Source organism: Liolophura sinensis, chromosome 9 (assembly GCF_032854445.1).
Source record: "Liolophura sinensis isolate JHLJ2023 chromosome 9, CUHK_Ljap_v2, whole genome shotgun sequence".
Classification (NCBI taxonomy): Eukaryota; Metazoa; Mollusca; class Polyplacophora; order Chitonida; family Chitonidae; genus Liolophura; species Liolophura sinensis.
Window position 1 is genome coordinate 4354405 of NC_088303.1, and position 21986 is coordinate 4376390.

General features: G+C 37.5%; 1 protein-coding gene across 10 annotated transcripts in view; it reads left to right on the top strand.

The window, feature by feature from the left end:
- Positions 1 to 20607, top strand: part of LOC135474671 (neprilysin-1-like) — a 69478-nt gene extending 48871 nt beyond the window's left edge. For 9 of the 10 annotated variants that reach the window (XM_064754211.1, XM_064754214.1, XM_064754218.1 and 6 more), the window contains 12 exons: positions 2516 to 2614; positions 3546 to 3623; positions 4479 to 4582; positions 5950 to 6008; positions 6763 to 6814; positions 7221 to 7288; positions 8561 to 8691; positions 9269 to 9334; positions 11000 to 11095; positions 13107 to 13183; positions 14818 to 15538; positions 16162 to 20607. In XM_064754211.1, coding sequence (XP_064610281.1) covers positions 2516 to 2614; positions 3546 to 3623; positions 4479 to 4582; positions 5950 to 6008; positions 6763 to 6814; positions 7221 to 7288; positions 8561 to 8691; positions 9269 to 9334; positions 11000 to 11095; positions 13107 to 13183; positions 14818 to 14917 — 930 coding nt within the window. In that variant the 3' untranslated portion in view covers positions 14918 to 15538; positions 16162 to 20607. Of the gene's footprint in view, positions 1 to 2515; positions 2615 to 3545; positions 3624 to 4478; positions 4583 to 5949; positions 6009 to 6762; positions 6815 to 7220; positions 7289 to 8560; positions 8692 to 9268; positions 9335 to 10999; positions 11096 to 13106; positions 13184 to 14817; positions 15539 to 15611; positions 15848 to 16161 lie in introns of those variants that run through there. The other variant, XM_064754213.1, reaches the window with a different exon arrangement.
- Positions 20608 to 21986: the final 1379 nt, after the last annotated feature.

A 21986-nucleotide genomic window follows, 5' to 3' on the forward strand; every position in this document is an offset into this window, starting at 1 on the left:
TGTTAAAAAATCCCCAAACGGCCTGTTTGATTGACATTAGAAAAACGGAGAAAATCAGAATACTGCCTGTCTATGACAGAGTACTGATATACTTCCCGATCAACGTTCATAAAAAAAGATTACGCTAACCAAAACAGGAAAATGGAAATGAAATATTTTTCTCTCAGCACATGTGCGCAAGAGCTTGGGGCAGTCCGGCGCAAATGGACATAGAGCAATTAAAGTCTATGGGCCTACACATTGTGTAATATCGATCATATATAGTAAGGTCGTGGTCTAACAGAAATCACAATATTGCTTGAGGGAAACTCCTCCTGGCAGGCAGTCATGTTTATAAAAACCTCTACACTTGTTATTTCTGAGGTTTAAACTTATCTGTTGATAATAGAGGAAACGCAATTGTTGCCTGCTTGGGTGGAGTGATATACACACGTGGACTCTCAGGCCTGTTGCTCTCTGGCTGCATGGGTGGGGCAGGTGACTTTAATAAATACTTACCTAATAGGCAGAATTAGAAATATTTGCGACAATCTGGATTTACCCCGCTTCCGGCATTACCTGTGCTGATTGAATTGTTTCTAAAAATTGTGCGACCCGCTTTATAAAATGAAGAAGCTTTATTACTGATTTTGAAGGGTAATGTGTGCACAAACAAGGCTGGGGTTATTCCAAAATAAGAGCAAAATACGATTAGATTATCGCTGCGTGGCAGACTTTTGCTCTCAAACAATCTCTGGTATAGCCTTTGATATGAAACTCTGGCTGTCCAATAGAACTTGCCCTTAGTGTGCAATTTTTGTTGCAAAGTTTATAAATTCCATTTCTCTCAGAGTTGAATACAAAACTTCATAATGGACCACAATGACTAAAATAATGACCCGTACCTCGAGTTTGTTCCAAACCAAACTAGATAAACCGGTAGGAATGCATCGAGACAAACAAACATTTAAATGATCAGATTTACCGAATCTTTATACAATAAACAGATAAATCCATTAAATTCAGTAACTGTAGATCAACATTTGTAATGATTTAGGCCCTATAATTCCTGTAGATTTTGTTTATTATTTTACGGAGGGCATACAGGGTGGTAATTAAAGAACCATCCGCAACTCACATGACTTTCATAGAAACTTTAACATTTTCTGCTTTGTTCCTGTGATTCCAAGATCAAGGCACCCGCCTGTCCTTTCTTTGTCTTGGTGGTCTGCTTATTCACCAATATACAACCGGCTTCATTGTTCAAACAGTTATTTATTTTAATTTTAATCAAAATACCACAGACAGAAGTACACAAACTTAAAGGCATAATTGACTGACTTAAGTCTTTATCAAAACATGTGTCCTGACCGTTTGCCTGAGACAGCCTCAAGAGTGCTTGCGACAAGGCTTGACCAAGCCAGAAAGCCCCAATCTCCTGTCACAATAGAGAGTGGACCGCAGGGTTGTGCTTCCATCTATTCTACTTCCATGCTGCAGCTCACAATCTGCCAGCCCAACTGCTTCTAAGATCCTCATGTTACAGCCCGTATTGCTTGAGTTGGCAGTAAGAATTTATAGTCTGTGGACTGCCAAAGCGTGGAAAATTCTCCACATCAGGTACTGCCCTTATTCCATGGCTGTCCAATTCATGTCAGACAAACCAGAGGTAAGCGTGTTTGCGCCACATATGGTGGCCTGTATGTGAGCGGAAATTGGGCATCAAGTAGCCCAGTTGTATGCTGTACACACTTTTCCAGGATTTAATAGAGCTCCGCTAGCCAATCTTTCTAAATATTTGTTGTAAAACTGTTTTACTTACATGATTATCAGGAAGCTAATTAAGAGGTGTACGTTTAGGAGTAATTATAGATTAAGCCTTAGAATGGCTTCTGGAAAACACAGTGGGTAGGCCGGCAGGTCTTACTGGCATGACCTCACCCAGCCAGGGGTCTGCGGTCAACAAGATAGACAGAGACTCCAACTTTAATGCGTTTTTTTAATGGAACTATTTAACATAATGTTTTTTAAATGCAATTCACGGAATAACATAGCATAAATATTGTGTTTAAGGAACATTTTCTGCGAGGATCTTGTTTGGGATGTCCCTAAATTATAGCCAAAGACAAATCCAGTGAAATACTATATTTAAAGAAAGAATAAAACTAGGGCAGAGTACATTAAATAACCATGCATCTCCTCAGGAAAGTGAAGAACATAGAGACATCATTCACATTTAAGACATATAATTGTACCACTAACAGACATATATATTATGAAGACAAAAAGAGATACAGCAGAATTGTTGGCCAAAGGTAAGCTAATTCCACCTGTTAAACAATTTGTATCAAATTGGAAATGGCAATATTGTGTTTTTAAGTCCATGCACCTATGTATACAACAGAAGTACTAGCCGTTTGAGAATGGATAAATATGAGCAGGGATGTTCAGGTATAATAAGGTGACTCTAACTTGAGCAGTGGGTATAGGATTTTCACTTTGTTCTGCAGTATATGTACATGTATGTGTTTGTCAGGCCCTGGAGATGATCCATAACTTGCGAGAAGCGTTTGATGAGTTGTTACTGGACAATGATTGGATGGATGACGAGACACGTGCTGTTGCCAGAGAAAAGGTAATGTGCAAATGATGCACATTTCTGCTACTTTGCTCAGTCATTTTGTCGTGCATAAGGCCTACATATCTGTTTGACACATTTGCATTGCAAACAACTAAAGGTGGACTGCAATGTTTTAATTTTTTGCAAAACTTGTTTTGAAGCTTCAGTCTCATGTTATTGTTTAAGAGTATGGAAATGTCCTTTGTAAAAGTGCTGTGTTTCACCTTATGTTTACCTATTTCAAGTGACACATTTTGTTTGACCCTGATTGATACATCCACCTTATAGAGGCACATGAGAGTTTCTTGTGAAGTTGGATTTGTTTCTTATCAGGAAAAATTGGGCTTTTTGTGCTTCTGAAAGTACATTTTACGGACCAAACATTAGGTGAAATACAGTAATTCATGTAGTATTTTAAATATAAATCTTTAAAATTGTTAATGTTATATACGGAAAATGCCCATGACATATATTATCTATCTTTGTTTTTGGAACATTGTGGTGACATTATGTTGTCTGTCATTCATAGTTTGAAAAAAAAAAAAAAAAAAAACAGCTTTGGTGATGTTGACAGTTAGATGATTGAACTGGGACCACATTGTTGGGGAATGATGATTTAAACCCCGAAGGAACAAACCAGACCTTTATAAATTGTCCAATTTATTTCTGGCTGAACATGAACTACAAATTACATACATGTACACAAAATAATAGAAAAATGTTACACCATCATCACCAAATATAACTTTCATTTTTAGCTTAAACACCTTTACAGTTTACCTTAAAGAGGAAATGTGTGAAAAAGGCAATAAGCCAGATGTATAACATAATTTGTGAAAAGAGAAATTATTCAAATATGCTTTTGAGTGTCAGTGTGATCAAAGAAGAAGCAGTTGGTTTGAAAACTATTGAAATGCTGACAGCAGTTTATTTGTGTATTTAACAGGCATATGCTATGAATGAAAGGATTGGATACCCAGAGTTTATCCTCGACAGAGATGAGCTTGATGAGCTGTATGAACAGGTCAGTGTATATATCGCGGGGATTTAACTTTTTATATTTGTAAGTCTAAAACACAGGGAGGCAGAAGCCATATTAGCACAATTTTATTACAGCATGTGAGTTAGTGTTCTCTAGCTCTAACATACTCTTGCCATAATATAACTGAAATACTATCAATGTGATGTCAAACCTCAGTCAATCGTTGATTGATTCATTTATATTTGTTGATGATGCATGGAGATATTTTTCAAGAGGTATGATGCAAGAAATGCAAATATACCTATGTAGATCATGTGAGAGTTAAATTTTAAGAGATTCGTGAAAAAGAAATGTTAAACTGAGAAATATCATTGTAAATGTTCAGTATTAAGCCAAGATGATTTTTCATGTTGGGGGGCATATTTGTAAATTGCTGTGCTTGTTTGTGGAGTTTCTTCATTTGCACATCAGTTTTTTCAAAAATGACATCAGAAGTCAATCAAGATCACCGTAGCAAAATGCCAGTTGAAGGGCGTATTCAAGTATCTCCACTATAAATAATAGTGGTTTTCGCAATCTATATCACTGGCCTAGCTCATCATATGTAGGTGTCAGGTTGATTTTGTTGACCTGGTGAAGCCTTTTCTTTAAAAACATATATATGCCAAATATGAAGACTGAAAAGCTTGTTTATATCCTGTCCTCTGCATATCCTTTCACATCTGGAAAAGTTTGGCAGTAACTTGCCCATTGTTGGGGATTTTCCTAAGACACTGCAGTTCCCTGCACCCATAAAACTGACTGCCATCATATAAGTGAAAAAGTCTTGAGTATAGAGAATGAAAAACATTTAAATCGATAAATAAATAGACTCTTTGCTTTCTTTGTTTGAATCAGCTGGACCTTGATGAGAGGTACTTCTTGGAGAATGTCCTGACGGTAGAGGAATTTGATGCACAGTTTATGCTTAAGAAACTACGACAGCAGATTAGGAAAGACAAGTGAGCTGGTTTTGAAGTTTAAAGTCTGGTTTAATGTCTTTAAGGATAATGTTGCTATGAAAGTAAGTTTGCATAAACTACTTATGCGTAAGTATTAAAATATAAAGGGTATTCTAAAGATAGTTTGTTCACCAATAAAATGGCCAGAAACAGTGTGAAAATTTTCTTCATAACGGCATTCAATCAGTTATTGGTAGGGTGGGGAAGAATACTACATTTATGAAAGGGAGCTGTCCTCCTGGATTAAAAGCGTTTGCTGTCAGACTTTGTTTTGAAGGATCTCACATACCCGATATTCCAAGCTCCTTCTCATAACAACAGTAGTTTTCATTTCGTTCTTGGTGAAAGCAGCTGGCTTGCCATCACGTTACAGAGAGACTGACAGTTGGAAAGTCCTCTATAGTCTATGTCTTTTAGAGAGTCGCCTATATTTAGCTGACTGTAAAATCACTCATACCAGCTACCAAACTTGCCTTTGGTCAGTGACAGGTAACAATACAAGTTCTACACATTGATATGTTTGAAGTTCATATTCTTGCTATGAAAATGAAGTTAGAACACTTTTTTAAAGTCATACTGTTGAAGTCCATAAGTTCGCTTTCAATGGCAAGGACCTATTGCCTCGAGCGACGTCATAATTATTAAAAAACAGTGGCATGCTGGGTATTGGGCAGAGCTCCACATGTTTTAAAGGAGGGTGACATCAGTTACCTGAACTGGTGTCAGCTGTTTTTGACATTGCCATATTTGAAATTGTTCGCACGTTTTGATATAATATAACCTTAATAAATGAATTTTACTTTATCTTTTATAGTGTATGATCTCACGGCAGTGTAGTTTTAAATATGGATATTAGGGAATTAAAGTGATCTAGTTATCCGCAGAGACAGTAGAGTAGGCTGTTACTGCGTGGAGTTTGTTCAAACTGCTTGTTGGTGCAGCTGTTGTAAAACAAATTACTCTGCATGCCCATTGTCCGGCAAACAACTTGTTTCTTTAATAATTATGATTCCACCCCATGATTTCTTGGTGTTGAAACTAAGCCTATGGACTTTAACATTATGAATTAGAAACAGTATTCTAACTTCATTTTCTTTGTAATATTATGGATGTCCAACGTATCAATGTGTACAGCTTGTGTTGTTAAGTGACACTGACTGAAGGCAATTTTGGTAGTGTGTATGACTGATTTTACAGGCAGCTGAATGTAGACGACTCTTGAAAAAAAATACACAGTAGAGCACCAAGTGAAGGTAAAGAGCAGGTGAGTGATAGACTGTCTCTCAAAGACTGTAATGATCATGTGACATGCTTTAACTGTGCTTGTTCATAAATCCTCCATGTATATGTGTAACTTCTAATTCCAGATGGCTTCAGGACCCTGCTGTGGTGAATGCTTTCTACAATCCGAATACAAATGATATTGGTAAGCTATAAACTGCTCCAGCCTGTGCTTAGTAGCTTTTTGATCAGCAGCATAATATAGTTTCACCATTGGAAGATAGTATTATTCAGAAATGAAGTGCATTTGGCTCTCTGTTCATGTTCATAGTAAGACGATAGGTTTGATCTGCTGTGTAATTTAGAAGATATTCCCTGTTGGAGCATTCATTGCTGTATGCACTTGTCTCAGTTTTAGTAAAAACACTAAAATACCATCAATCATGTCACATGCGCAATACCAGATAACATTCACCGTGGGCCTCGTACAGCCCAAACAGGGAACATAACCTACTGGGGAAGGGGCATCGTCCATTGACAAAGGGGCATCACCTACTGGGGAAGGGGCATCATCCATTGCCAAAGGGGCATAACCCACTGGGGAAGAGGCATCACCCATTGCCAAAGAGGCATCACCCACTGAGAAAAGGGGCATCGCCCATTGCAGATGAGGCATCACCCATAGGGGAAGTGGGTATAACCCATTGAAGATCTGGCATCACCCCCTGGGGAAGTGGGCATAACCCATTGAAGACCTGGCATCACCCACTGGGAAAGGGGCATCACTCATTGAGGAAGGGGCATGACCAATTCTGGAATGGCATCATCCAAGCAGGAAGAGGCATCACCCATTTGGGAAAAGGCATGATCCATTCTAGAAGGGGCATCACAACCTCCCAATATTATGTATTTATGTTCGTAACTCTCATTTAATGTTTCTCTTTTGTTGTCCGTTGTAGTGTTTCCAGCAGGAATTTTACAGCCTCTTTTCTACAGCAGACATTTTCCACAGTAAGTACTGAGACCACAACATTTGCATCGTACAAGATCAGAAGAAAAACGCAGTTTCTGATGGTTAATGGCATGAGCATACATTGTACTTCTCTCAACCAGTTCTTGACATATATGGTGTATTGGTTTGACTACATTGTTTTTTTTATCATGCCCAATTTCTCAGTCTGTCGAATGTTTGAAACCAGCTATTGACTGTTTTATGTGAGGAGGTTTATTGGGAAAATCAGGTTATTCCAGGCATTCTGGTTTACTGTGCCATAATATAAGTGAAATAGTTTGACGCAAGGTGTTAAATACCAGTCATTTGTAGTTCACATGCATGTACCTTTTTCCTCGGCTGTGTATCTTTTAACATAATTGCACTCTTCTTGAAACTGTTTGCCTGGTATGTCCTTTTCAACAGATCCTTGAATTATGGTGGAATAGGTGTGGTCATTGGTCATGAAATCACTCATGGTTTTGATGACAAAGGTGAGCGACGAATTTGAATGTTATCATTTTGGGAGGGATCAGGAAGTTTTGTTCAGGTGTTGGTTATTGCAGAAATAACCTGTAATCTAGTTGTAATTCGTGTAAGTTAACATGATAGCCCTGGATGTTCAAGCTGCTCTAACTGGTATAAACTAAATGCTAACTTGTCCTTGGTGGAATTTGTTAATCATTTATCTTAGAAGACAATGAATGGAAGTTAAATACCATGTTTTTTTTCAAAAAGTTCAAAATGTGAAGATTACTTTCTTGAGGAGGGTAAATGATACATGCATTCCTCATCTGCCATGGTTTCCACTTCTGGAAAAGCTGATTGAGAAAGTCATTATGTGATAAATAATTAAGCTAATTAAAAGTTAATTTTCTTGTGCTTTCATAGATTAAAAAAAATCATGAGTTCAATCTTTTGGCTGGATCCCTATTTCTACGCAGTTCATTATTTTAAATAGCAATTGCACATATCCTAGACATAATTGATTTGTCTGTGGTCTCCCTGGCTTGAAAAAGCCAGGACCTCGATATTGGGAGAAATTTTCCCCATACAAAATTTGTCTATTTTTTAAAATTTTATTTGTACATCTTCAAATTCTGACAATAAATTTGAACACACCAGAAGTGACACCTTCAAAACTGGAAGTGATCTTATTTTTAAATTTTAGTTGTATATGCTCAGTGTCTCACAATCAGTTTGAACAAACCAGAAATGATATCATCAAAAATCAGAAGTGATCTTTTTTTTTTGAACATGATGAAGGACAACTATTATTAGTATTGTAAGGTTTTATTGCACTCTGAAGTCCATAGAATACAAACATGCGAGATAAATATGGAGATTACATATTTAATGACACTTATAGCCTGACTGGGAGTAATACCATGTGATAGTAAAATGGAGGGAGACAGAGCTCATTAAACCTGGCATGACATCATATCCACAAATGTCAATCCTCTCCAATCGTACGTGGAAAGGTCTGACAGCAACGTGGGGATAGGCGTGGGTTCCCCTGAGCTCTACCCAGTTTCCTCCCACCATAATGCTGGCCGCAGTCGTAAAAGTGAAGTATTCTTAAGTGCAGCATAAATTACTATACCAGATAAAAAAATAAAAGCTGAACAAATGCCACCTTGAACCTTGGAACCATAGCTGTTCAGCTATATGTTTTTGTATTGTTTTTTGTGTAACGGTGATGTTTTTAGACTGGACACACTGGTTATGCTCTAGCTGTGAAAGTCTGTGTACATGTATGTCTGTAGGTCGACAGTATGACCAAGATGGTAACCTCAAGCAGTGGTGGAAAAATGAGACAATTGCTGCTTTCCAAGAACGGGCTCAGTGTATGATTGACCAGTACTCCAGCTACGTACTGGACCAGATTGACATGAATGTGAGTAAGGATAGGCCTGAAGATGTTGGCCTTCTGTTTCTGTGTGACAGTCAAAGCAAGTAAATGTAACATATACATAAGTGACTTATAGTTGTACAGTTAGACAGCCATTTCTTTGAATTAATTGAATATTTGAAGAATCAGTATATCGAAACACATTATTAGGCATGCTGATTGCCGGTTTCTCTGCCACTGGCCAAGGAATATCCTCCAGGCATTCCATAGTTTCCTCCAACCAAACTTTCACCAGGCTGAAATATTGTGAACAATTCACAATCATTCATACCAACTAAATCTAATGGACATCATACACATGTAGATGAAATTCTCATCAAGTAAGTAAAATAAAAATGAGAAGAGACAGTGAAATCTGTGAAATGTGTTTTATGTTTGAATCCAGTTCTTGCAAGCTCAGCTGAGGCTTCACATTTGTTAGAGAAAGTGCAGTAGTTTCCTTCATAAATGTGACCACAGTGATGTTAGTGAAATATTCTTACGACAGCTTATAACAGGGAAATAATAAAGTAAAACAACATATGTCCTAATTCACAGTACAGCTGCTGATGTCTGATTTCAGATTGATGGAAAGAACACACAAGGAGAGAATATTGCTGACAACGGTGGACTAAAGCAGTCTTACAAGGTCTCCTTTTTTTTTGACTTTATATTACATGTTTGTGATGAGCGTAGGCTTGCATGTCTTAAATTGTGTGAATTAAAATGTTTTTCAATGATCTTTAAATACAGATAGCAAGGAAGCATAATTATTGATAAGTAAATGACTGAAAATTAGATTTATAGGGTAAGTCTCTGAGGTTGTACACCTACCCAACCAAAGATATGGAAGTGAATTTCGTCAGTATGCAGATTAGATTTGTATGGGCATTACTCATATGCAATGAAAATGCAACAAAATAAGTCAAATTAAAAAGTAAGATATTTCATGAAATTGTTTCCAGTACAGCTTGATGTAAGGATAAATACATTGACATGGCAATTTTCACCCTGTGGAGATACGTGAGCAAAATTATTCATATCCTCAAGCAAGGAGAAAGAAATAATTTAACGGAAAGTGATTGTAATGGCACCTGAAACATCAAACATGCTGTTCAGGTCCCAAGTAAGTTCAGGTGCTTGACCTCTGTGAATGTCTGGAGAACATAGTAAAATATCAAGGTTGAATTCAGTGTCTATACGTAAGTTTCATAATATCACCACTAGACACAAGTACAGTAACCAGAGTATTTAAATAGGCTTGATACGCAGTGACTGGTGTAGTTAAATAATGTAGTAGACTTCGGGCCTGAAACTCTGAGAACAAAAATACATTGGCTGAGATGTTTCCTAAAACAATAACACGGTCAAACTTACAGAAATCAAAAATGCAGTGAACCCTCACATGATTTCAAGTTAAATCAGTAGTTGTTATAAAAAAACAATATTTTCGGATATGTTGATGACTTAATTTCAGATCATACAATTCCTTATTAAAGAAATAATGTAACTTATCATTTTGGCCTCTCTTGTTTCTAAAAACGCAAAATATTCTGGCTGCGTGACAGGAAGCTTGTCAGCCAGCTACAAGGTCAACAAGCAAGAGCTTAAACAAGGGAGATTATTCTAGCCATATAGCGGACTGCTTTCACAGAGTGCATCTCCTTTGCAAATGATCCTAGAGATATGGATATGCTAAAGCATACAAGCACATTTTTGTTGTGAGTGGCATAATTAAAACTGGAAATCAAACCCAGCCTTGGACAGAGAATTTGCAGCAATGCTCTCAGTGTTACTTGGGGCCTTGGGGACCATCAGGTGTCTGATGCTTTTTTCACTGTCAGTGTTAATAAAAACTCATAAATTTCCTTCCCCCATAATACCGACAACCATTGTACGAGCACAAACTTCATCAGTATGGCATATTTAACAACAATCAAACAAATAAACAGAATCATATTTAGTGAAAATATGTCTGGTTGACATTAACAGACTCTGTACATGCATTCAATACATTAAGCTGGGCTTCATTTCAGCAAACAAATTGAAACATTAAGTAAAAATTTAACATAATTACAATGAACTACATAGAATACATAAAGTTTATGTATGATATTTGCCAAATAATAGCAATCTGGTTATCGCATAGCTGCCATGCCTAAAAAAGAGATTTTTTTTGTAAAAAAATACATATTTACCATAAATGAAGTTATGTTTTCAGAATTTTCCAAGAGCAGCTAAAGGCTATTAGGCCTAGGCTATTAAGTACCAATATTTGGAATAATGTAGGACATGCCTTGATTCTGTTTGCCAGGCTTACAGAAAGTGGGTGGAACGAAATGGTGAAGAACCCTTGTTACCTGGGATAGGTCTCAACCATAACCAGCTGTTCTTCCTAAATTATGCACAGGTGTGTAATGTTGCAAAGGTTGATGTCAACATGTCTTTTGTGTGTCTCACTATCGTGTATGCTTGTCAGCCAATAAAAGAACAATCCAAGGATAAATTAATTTTGTTATATTTCATTACACATTTTTCAGATTGTAATCTTTTCAGGATAGATGTTTGGTCAGTATAATTAGGAGCAATGCCAAGGCATTATAATCACATACAATGGTTCCCACCAAATCATATAAATTATGTGTACATCAGCAAATCCATAGAGTTCTTTCAAAGGCTGAACTCTGTTATTCAAGATAGCTTCTTTCAGCCAAGTTAAATTCCATTCATCTCTCTATGACTTACCCATCTGGTGAACATGATGTCTGCAAAGCAAATGAACGGCGACTTTCAAACTTGGACAGTTCCATCCGTGAGCGGATACTTTGATGCTGTGATCCAAAATGGCTGCTATTTTGAGTTTTGTTCACCTATCTATGACTTGCTGTGAACTCAAAATCTTCAAACAAATAAGACGATCACCTTCAGACTTACACATGAAGGCAATGCCATTCCAGCGGTGAGCGGATGGTTGTGGTTGCTTTTTTGTTGAACTTAGTGATTAAAGGTAGCTTCCATTGGTCATGTTTGATTTACAGCAGAGACTGATTTTATAGCCAGTGTTTCTTAACATCATCTCAAAGATCTATCATGATGAATTTCACACAATGTCTGTACCTCATAGATGCATTGATGCTAGACGTTTCCACCAAACATGCTCCGTGACAGATGATGCGGTCGAACTTACATGTAACATACTTTTCATCCTGTGTCTGAATGACCTTCCACAATATATTATAATTGTACTTCTCACATTGAGAACTTTGCTAATGACACAACCGTCCATTGTTGTGCTAAAACTGTTACAGAAATTGAAACAGTTTTGAATGAAAGCCTAAAAGCTGTTACTGTATGGTGTTATCAAAATGAAATGTATGTAATTCCAGATAAAATAAAATTTATGTTAATAAGTTTTCGACAATGTAAAAAAGAGTAAAAAGCCATGTCTTAAGAATTGAAAACTGTTCAGTTGAACATTAGTCTCATTAAAACAGTTACTTGGCAAGATCATATTGATTTCATTTGAAAAAAAATTTCGAAAGTTCTTGGAATTTTTGGGCAGAACAAGATTTAGTTGAATCTAAAGACACAAAAAACTTTTTCATAGCTATATTTTGCCACATTTTGATTACTGTAGTTCAGTTTGTTGAACTTGTCCACATTCACTTATTGACAGAGTATTTAAGTTTCAAAAAGGAGCAGCTAAAATTATTAAAATTATTACGTGCAAAAAATCCATACTTCTACAGTTCCTGTTCTCCTAGAGTTACGCTGGATGCCAATTTCTGATCCCATCAGATATCGTATGATTTGTCTGATTTTTAAATGATTGCTTGATGAGTCACCACTGTGTAAAAGAATAACATCTGTTAACAATCTTGATAAGCATAACTCTAATTATTATAAAAACAGTTTTACAGAAGTGGACTGTCATGCATGGAACAGTTTAGAATGTCTAATCAACACAGCACCATTACTTTCTGCTATTAAGTCAGATTAATCGAAAAATTATTTCAACCAGTAAATTTATATTTAAATATTTAAAGCTGGTAGAAGTAGTGACTGTTTTCATGTCTTTAAAAAATGGACTTGTATATACTGTTAGTACTTGTTTAATTTTCATGTATTGCTATAGAGGGCCTCTGGGGAGAGCAAATTGTTCAATTTGTCAGAGCTACCCTCTTTAAATAAAGATTTCATTCATTCATTCAATTCAGGAAAGCTTCAACATTTTTTGTCTTCAAGTTTTAACCTTAATTTGATCAGTCTATTCAGTTTTATGTACATGTACCAGTGTGAATGCAACCTTTAAACACAACCACCACTACCTACCCTACTCACTGAAAAAGTAAGGAACTGGTAACTATCATCTATTAACCAAAAATGTAGATGTGTTTTGTAATTTATGACATTGTTAACAGATTTGGTGTGGCACAATGAGAGATGAAGAGGCTCTTCAGAAAATCAGGATTGCTGTGCACAGCCCAGGACCTATCAGGTAACCATTGTAAATCTTCAACCTTTTTGACCACTAAAGCAGTTTTTTCATTGGAATTTATATGAAAATGACGCTAAAATTCATTGGTTTGTGTCATTAAATATGCAAGCTTCATAAGTGTTCAAATTACTTCTGTACACTATATAGTTCTGTCAGAATGTTTCTAAATGTTGGCTTCAGAAGCGATTGGAAAGGTTGAAGTATTAGGGTAATAGGGTGACGGAAAGTGTATAGGTAGATTGGGCAGATATGGTCATCGGTTGTCTTTCTGATTTTTGACTGGTTTTCATGTCTGTCAGTTTGCTTTCATGATATAACAGAAATTACTAGCAAGTTTCATTAAATTAAGCCTTTTGTGCGTGTAGACCGGAGGTTAATTTGTGTAATTTGTGTTTTATGCTGTATTACATAATATTTCTCACTTAAGACAGGAGCTGAACAGAGTTATATGTAAATCTGAAAGCAACCTATGGATGGTTGCATGTATTACTTGTGTTCTACCCTGGTGTCCCTGCCATCATAATGCTGCCCACCATCAAATAAATTAGTAAATCAGTCAGAGGCTGGATTTGAACACACCGTTCATGGTCCAAAGTACATAGAATGGAAGCCATTATTCCACAATCTAATTGTTAGAAAATTACACTATTAGAGATACACCCTTTTCGGTATATACATATTTTAAAAATATATATTCCCAAGAAAGCTGTTGTGAAAGGCAGCTGCGTAATAAAATCTACGTGACTCCTGCCTTGTTAAAATGTGTGTATGCATGCCACCCCTATTCTTACTGGGGGCAAGCTGTGGTCAAGCTGTCAAAGGTGCTTAATTGCCTTTCAAATGCTTGAACATTCACAAACACAGGCATTTGTATATTCTGGGCATGTATGACACCCGTATTCTAACTGTTACGTGTACCTTGTATGTGTGTATGGAGTGCTGGGCCAAGGGGGGCACCTGTATTCTGTGTTAGATTGTATGTGTGTGTGGAGTGTTGGGCCATGGAGGACACCTGTATTCTATCTGTGTTACCTTGTAATGTTTGGCAGAATGCTGGGCCATGGAGGACACCTGTATTCTATCTGTGTTACCTTGTATGTGTATGTGGAGTGCTGGGCCATGGAGGACACGTGTATTCTAACTGTGTTACCTTGTAATGTTTGTAGAGTGCAGGGCCATGGAGGACACGTGTATTCTAACTGTGTTACCTTGTAATGGTTGGCAGAGTGCTGGGCCATGGGGGACACCTGTATTCTATCTGTGTTACCTTGTTATGTTTGGCAGAATGCTGGGCCATGGAGGGCATCTGTATTCTCACTGTTGTCTTGTTTTTGTTTGTAGAGTGCTAGGCCATGGAGGACACGTGTATTCTAACTGTGTTACCTTGTAATGGTTGGCAGAGTGCTGGGCCATGGGGGACACCTGTATTCTATCTGTTGTCTTGTTTTTGTTTGTAGAGTGCTGGGGCATGGGGGGACACCTGTATTCTATCTGTGTTACCTTGTATGTGTATGTGGAGTGCTAGGCCATGGAGGACACTTGTATTCTATCTGTGTTACCTTGTAATGTTTGGCAGACTCCTAGGCCATGGATGACACTTGTATTTTAACTGTGTTATTAACTTGCATTTGTAGAGTCCTGGGCCCGCTGTCAAACTCTAAGGATTTTTCAGAAGCTTATGGTTGCCCTCTTGGGAGTAGGATGAATCCGAAGCACAAGTGTTCTGTCTGGTGATCAGTGTGAAGGAAAATATTACCATGACGTTTGAGGAGTAGTTACAATGTGCCTGGACATTTCCATTGAAATCTGCATCGTTACAACTGTACTTTATCTCCCAACATTATAGCACGCCTCATTTGTTGTATCGTTTTACCACCATTTCTGTTTATATTCCGTTAGTGATCGTGACTCTTTTTCATGCAGTTGTGAAGAATGGCACATTTTGACCAAGTCAGTGCTAAGGTTGTAGTTCTCTTCCACTATGTTCTTGATTGATAGATTGATTGTGGTTGTGAAGAATGGCACATTTTGGCCAGGTTAGAGTGAAGGTTGTGGCTCCGTCCACATAGCTCTAGACTGGTTGTGGTTGTGAAGAATGACTTATTTTGGCCAAGGCCGTGTAAAGATTGTGGTTCTTTTCCAGTGTGGTCAGTTGACAGATTTATTGTCAGTGGTAGTGAAGAATGGCTAATTTGCCCAGGTTACAGTAAAGGTTGTGGCTTCTGTCCACAGAGCTCTAGACTGGTTGTGGTTATGAAGAAGGATTCATTTTGGCCAAGTCAGTGTAAAGATTGTGGCTCTTGTCCAGAGCTCTAGATTGATTGTGGTTGTGAAGAATGACTCATTTTGGCCAGTGTAAAGATTGTGGCTCTTGTCCACAGAACTCTAGATGGATTGTGGTTATGAAGAATGATTCATTTTGGCCAAGTCAGTGTAAAGATTGTGGCTTTATCCACAGATCTCTAGATGGATTGTGGTTATGAAGAATGATTCATTTTGACCAGTGTAAAGATTGTGGCTTTATCCACAGATCTCTAGATGGATTGTGGATTTGAAGAATGACTCATTTTGGCCAAGTCAGGTGTAAAGATTGTGGCTCTTTTCCGGAGCTCTAGATTGATTGTGGTTGTGAAGAATGATTCATTTTGGCCAAGTCAGTGTAAAGATTGTGCTTGTGAAGAATGACTCATTTTGGCCAAGTCAGTGTAAAGATTGTAGCTCTTGTCCAGAGCTCTAGAGTGATTGTGGTTGTGAAGAATGATTCATTTTGGCCAAGTCAGTGTAAAGATTGTGGCTTGTGAAGAATGACTCATTTTGGCCAAGTCAGTGTAAAGATTGTAGCTCTTGTCCAGAGCTCTAGATTGATTTGTGGTTGTGAAGAATGACTCATTTTGGCCAGGTCAATGTAAAGATTGTGGCTCTTGTCCAGAGCTCTAGATTTGATTGTGGTTGTGAAGAATGACTCATTTTGGACCAAGTCAGTGTAAAGATTGTAGCTCTATTGCACCATGCTACAGATTGACAGATTGATTTTGGTTGTGAAGAACGGTTTACATTAGGGGAGTTAGAGTAAATGTTGTGGCTCTTTCTGCTGAGCTAGAACAATGTGAGTAAAGAAGCTAAACAAACTGTATCTGACTGTAGTAAAGCTTGTTATTACAGTAACAAAGTTAAGCGAGATGGGGATTTGGCATGAATAAATATCACATTTGAACTTCGTCAGATTTAATCTCCAGAGATAAATCACCACTTAGCCATTAACCATACATCCATGTCAGTGTATATAGAGCAGAGGAATCATTTTTATATTAGTGGGTATTGGATCATTGTCATTATTTTACATATCTGTTTGATTCCTCTTCGGTGGTATGTGGGGAAAGTCTGCCAGCAACCTGTGGATGATCATGGGTTTCTCCCTAGCTCTCCTCAATTTCCTCCCACCATAATGCTGGCCGCCTTTGTGTAAGGAGAATATTCTTGAGTATTTCAAAAGCACCAATCAAATAAATCAGAAACTTTTTTTATTTTTCTTCCTGAAACCAAAAGACTCATAGAATCAAATCTTTGGTTGATTACCTCCACCAGTCTTGACACCAGTGATTTGCACTTCGTGGTTTAAGTTTCGTAAATAGCCATTCATGAATAGGAGGACTCACTAATATCTAAAAATGGTGCAAAGAAAGTGAGAGAAAAGAATGCTGATGGATTCTGTGAATTAAGTCTGTAGTAATATAACATTTGGTTACTTATCCTCAAAATTTTAAGATTGCTTTGTAGCCTAAACGATATCTTTCTTTTTTTTCACAACAAAAATGTAAATGTATTCAAACTGTGCAGTATTCTCCATTTATTCTCAACATTCAGCAAAACAGAGCAAAATTTTTCCAACAATTTTTCTGGTACAGCTGAAATTTACAACTCTCTCATTATAGTTTTGTATTGCATGAATAATGCCATTAAAAAATACGTTGCCATGTTAGTTCAGTGGGTTTGAACAAAACAGTCCCAAGGTAATAGGTCTTCAACCTGCTTCATGTAATCTGTCAGAGTAACACAGGAAAAGATGATACGAACCTTCATGGTTATATGAATGTGTTAAATCATTACATTATCTGGGCCCTGTATAAGTGTTATACAACATATCCAAAATAGAGTCATTACAGGTGCTGAAGTAAGGGTGTCCACATTTATTTGACATCATAATTGAGCAATCAGTATTATGTATCATTTATGTGTCATTAGTCACACACATGGGCTGATAGTTCTAAATTCAGATCTTTGTTTCATATCAACGAATATGCCAGTTCCTATCTACCCAGGGTCCTGTTGTTTTAGCAGGTTGCCTGGAAATGTATTAGAACAGATATGTACTTGTTTGAGCAATCAAAGATGCATATAGTATTGATTGTACCTATAATGATAGAGATACATATAAGGATCTATACCTCCATAATATACATGTAACAGAAACAATATGTAAGCTGCTCCTGTTGTGTTCAATATATTAATTGTGTCCTAGATACTGAGCAAGGACGGCATAGTGTTGCCATTCAGTCCAGGACTGGTTATTAATATCTACATCAATTCTAAGATCTGTGACATTTTTATATGACATGGTTGTGTTTTAAATTAACATTATGTAACAATTTTTAACTGGTTGTGAATCGATGGTTGTGATTGGCCCCTCTGTAAATGGTTTTATTGACTTCTTGTTATATCCATTGTGATATGCTGTTTCTGTCAGCAGTTGTCATTGATTGCTGACAAGGCTTTCAGTATAGTTTGTTCTTTGGTCTCACTCTCTTGTATAATCATATTTATACACATATATTTGGCTGTGTTCCCCAAAGTTGTGACTAACTGTTGTGATGGTTCTTGTTCTGGTCATTGCCATTGTTGATCTCCATTGTAATGGGAATGGTGATGATCTTGTATTTTGGTAATGACATTTTTGAGAACGTAATATTATAGCATACAAAGGTTAATAATGATACATCTACTGTGAAAAAATATGTACAACTTGAAAATAGTATATTTGTTTCATTTGACCAAAGGAGATGTGTTTGTTACTATTTATCCAGTGATCTATTATTCCTTTAACTCAAACTGTGTTTAAGGCACCCCATGTAGTCAGAGCATATGGCAGCATCTATGTTAATGAATATTTATCATCACTTATCCATTGTGAGCTCAATGGGACCAAATCTTTCACTCTCTTGTAATGTTTAGCCTTTTTAATGATGTGTTTTTAACCTTAGTACCATTACTTGAAAATATTTGAAATATGTTATATTGTGCTTTAGACTTTGTGCTACTGTATACAGCATTTACATGTATTTGCATGATATTACCAGTATTATACATGTGTGTAGTTGAACTGTACATGATGCCAGTACACCCAGAGAAAATCAAAGCTTAAAACATTAATGAATTGTCATAGTACTGAGTATATCACATCTAAGTACGAATGTACCGATAGCATTGGTATATATTGTTGCTAAGGAGCCGTGGATGTACATTGACATAAAAGCTGTATTAATTTATGTTTCTTCCTTGCCTGGTTTATTACTAAAACATTAATAATATATACCTGAAATGCTACACCTTAAACTGTTAACGAATCCGTCTTGGAATGATCCATAAATCAGTTACACTATAATCACTTGATATGAATTTCACACAACAAAATATGTACTGTACTTAGCTGGGCCTTCTGACATCCATTGTACTGCAAAAGGAACTATTGATACAGCTCCAAGAAAGCATTCCATTCTTCTCAAACACTACCACTGGTAGCGTGTCTGTATGGTAATACACAAGTGTTAATAAGTTATAAATATGACTTAATCATCTTGATGAGGTATTTTAACTTTCAGATTTATTTCCTTAAGCTCATTCTGGTGATTGATGTATGTAGAAAAATAAAAAATGTCAACTTAAAATGAATTTGTCGATTTTCATATGAGCACTGTACTAGTTGCAATTTAGATTTCTGAAGTCATTCTTTTAAGTCAGTTTGTAGGATGGTTTGTCTGGTGGCATGCTTGAAATGGGAACTTAACAGTAGGGAGAGGAATCAATCCTGCAGTTACATTAACAAGTGGCAAAATGTATGTGTATTGGTGGAAAAAACAAACCCTGTAACATATAAGCACATAGGGTGTAAGACATGCTGCATTCCTTATATGGCCACTGAATGATAACGTGCAAACACGCTATTGGTAGTGACTCAATAATAATTCAAACTGTACTTGGTTGACCATTTTGCTATATAGTGGTCAATATGTTGTAAGTTCTTAAGAACTGAAGAAAGTTGTAGAAAACTGAATTTCATGCACTATTATCAATATTATAAATAAAACCCACTGTAGAATTTACACGTGGCAGCATTTAATTCAACTGAAAAAAAATCTAAATCTAGAAAAAGGTTTTGGGATCAAATCATATGTGACCTCCTCCTCTGTGCTAGCATCAGAAAACCTGGATAGATACCTGCACATATATAAGTGAATGGTGGGCAATGAACACTGAATTAGATTCCAACCCGATGGTCTAGAGACAGAGGACTATCTCAGTGGGACAAGGTTATCAATTGCGTGTTACAATTTTTAAAATAATGATAAACAAATATGCTGAAATGGGCCTACTATAAATAATTGGTCATTTTTTAAGTCCCTTTGTCATTAAGCTTCAGAAACAATTACATTAACTGTGGATATGTTTGATCATGGACATGTTTATTGTCTGATAAAATGTAACAAATAGACAAACCCCAGATGTTGATCCATGTCAAACTTGAGGTCAGATTTGGTGAAGATCAGCTTCTAAGTTCTGGAGTATACTGCAGACAAGTTTACTGTAGAAGCCTGATGGCATACAGCACAATGATAATAGAAAACGGTGGTTTCTGATTCAATTTTCGGTACCATTCATCTATTGATGCATACTTATTTCTTCTGTTTTCTGTACCATTCGTCTGTTGATGCTTACTTATTTTTTCTGTTTTCTGTACCATTAGTCTATTGATGCTTACTTATTTCTTCTGTTTCCTGTACCATTGGTCTGGTGATGCTTACTTATTTTTCTGTTTTCTGTACCGTTAATCTGTTGATGCTTATTTCTTCTGTTTTCTGTGCCAATGGTCTGTTGATGCTAACTTGTTTCTTCTGTTTTCTTTCGATCATGTATCAGTTTATTGGTGAGCACTTAGATGTTGCTAAACAGCTAACAGTATTAATGAATACTGACATGTATATTACAGGAGAAGGGAGTGTTATTCCCCTAAAGCATGACTCAAAATTACCAAAACTGTAACATTGAACTGAAAAGGTGTTCTGTATGGAATTTGTTGATAGTATCTGTTGTTATATACTGTTATGTACTTGTCAAATATAATTCCAACTAAACTGTAATTTATCACAAGATTCTGTGCGTTGGACATTTTTTTTTTAACTGTGCCTTTTAGTCAAAAATTCAAACGCAGCCACAGTAAAATTGTCTTGCTCTATAAGTTTAAAATTTGTACACTGACTCTTTACTGCATCACGAAATAACAACCACATTTTGAGTTCTTTCTGAGTTTGGATTTTTAAGCATTTGCAATTTATGACTTAAGCCGTAAGTTGCATGATAAATGCGATCTCAGGGCCTGTATTCATTAAGCAACTTAAGACTGAAGTCATTTACGACAAGTGCTTAAAAACTCAGAACAAGAAAAAACTCAAATCGTGGTTAGTACATTGTTTTGCAAATAGAATCAGTGTACAAATTTTAAGCTTTCTAGAGCAAAGCATTTAATTTGTAGCTATGTTTGAATTTTTTACTTGCTTTAAGATGTTTGATAAATACAGGCCCAGGACCATAGCTCTCTACATTACAGGTGAAATGGGGGCCTCCATGGCTGGGGTGGTTAGCACACCAGCACGGCTCATGACCCAGAACCATGGCTCTCTACATTACAGGTGCAATGGGGGCCTCCATGGCTGAGTGGTTAGCAAGCCAGCACGGCGCAATGACCCAGGACCATGGCTCTTTATATTACAGGTGAAATGGGGGCCTCCATGGCTGGGGTGGTTAGCATGCCAGCACGGCGCGATGACCCAGGAACATAGCTCTCTACATTACAGGTGAAATTGGGGCCTCCATGGCTGGGGTGGTTAGCATGCCAGCACGGCGCGATGACCCAGGAACATAGTTCTCTACATTACAGGTGAAATTGGGGCCTCCATGGCTGAGGTGGTTAGCACGCGAGCACAGCGCAATGACCCAGGACCATAGCTCTCTACATTACAGGTGAAATGGGGGCCTCCATGGCTGGGGTGGTTAGCACGCCAGCATGACTGAATGACCCAGGACCATTGCTCTCTACATTACAGGTGAAATGGGGGCCTCCATGGCTGGGGTGGTTAGCACGCCAGCATGGCTCAATGACCCAGGACCATAGCTCTACATTACAGGTGAAATTGGGGCCTCCGTGGCTGGGGTGGTTAGCATGCCAGCATGGCGCTATGACCCAGGGACATAGCTCTCTACATTACAGGTGAAATGGGGGCCTCCATGGCTGAGGTGGTTAGCACGCCAGCATGACTGAATGACCCAGGACCATAGCTCTACATTACAGGTGAAATTGGAGGCCTCCATGGCTGGGCTGGTTAGCACGCCAGCATGGCTCAATGATCCAGGACAATAGCTCTACATTACAGGTGAAATGGGGCCCTCCATGGCTGGGGTGGTTAGCACGCCAGCACGGCGCTATGACCCAGGAACATAGCTCTCTACATTACAGGTGAAATGGGGGCCTCCA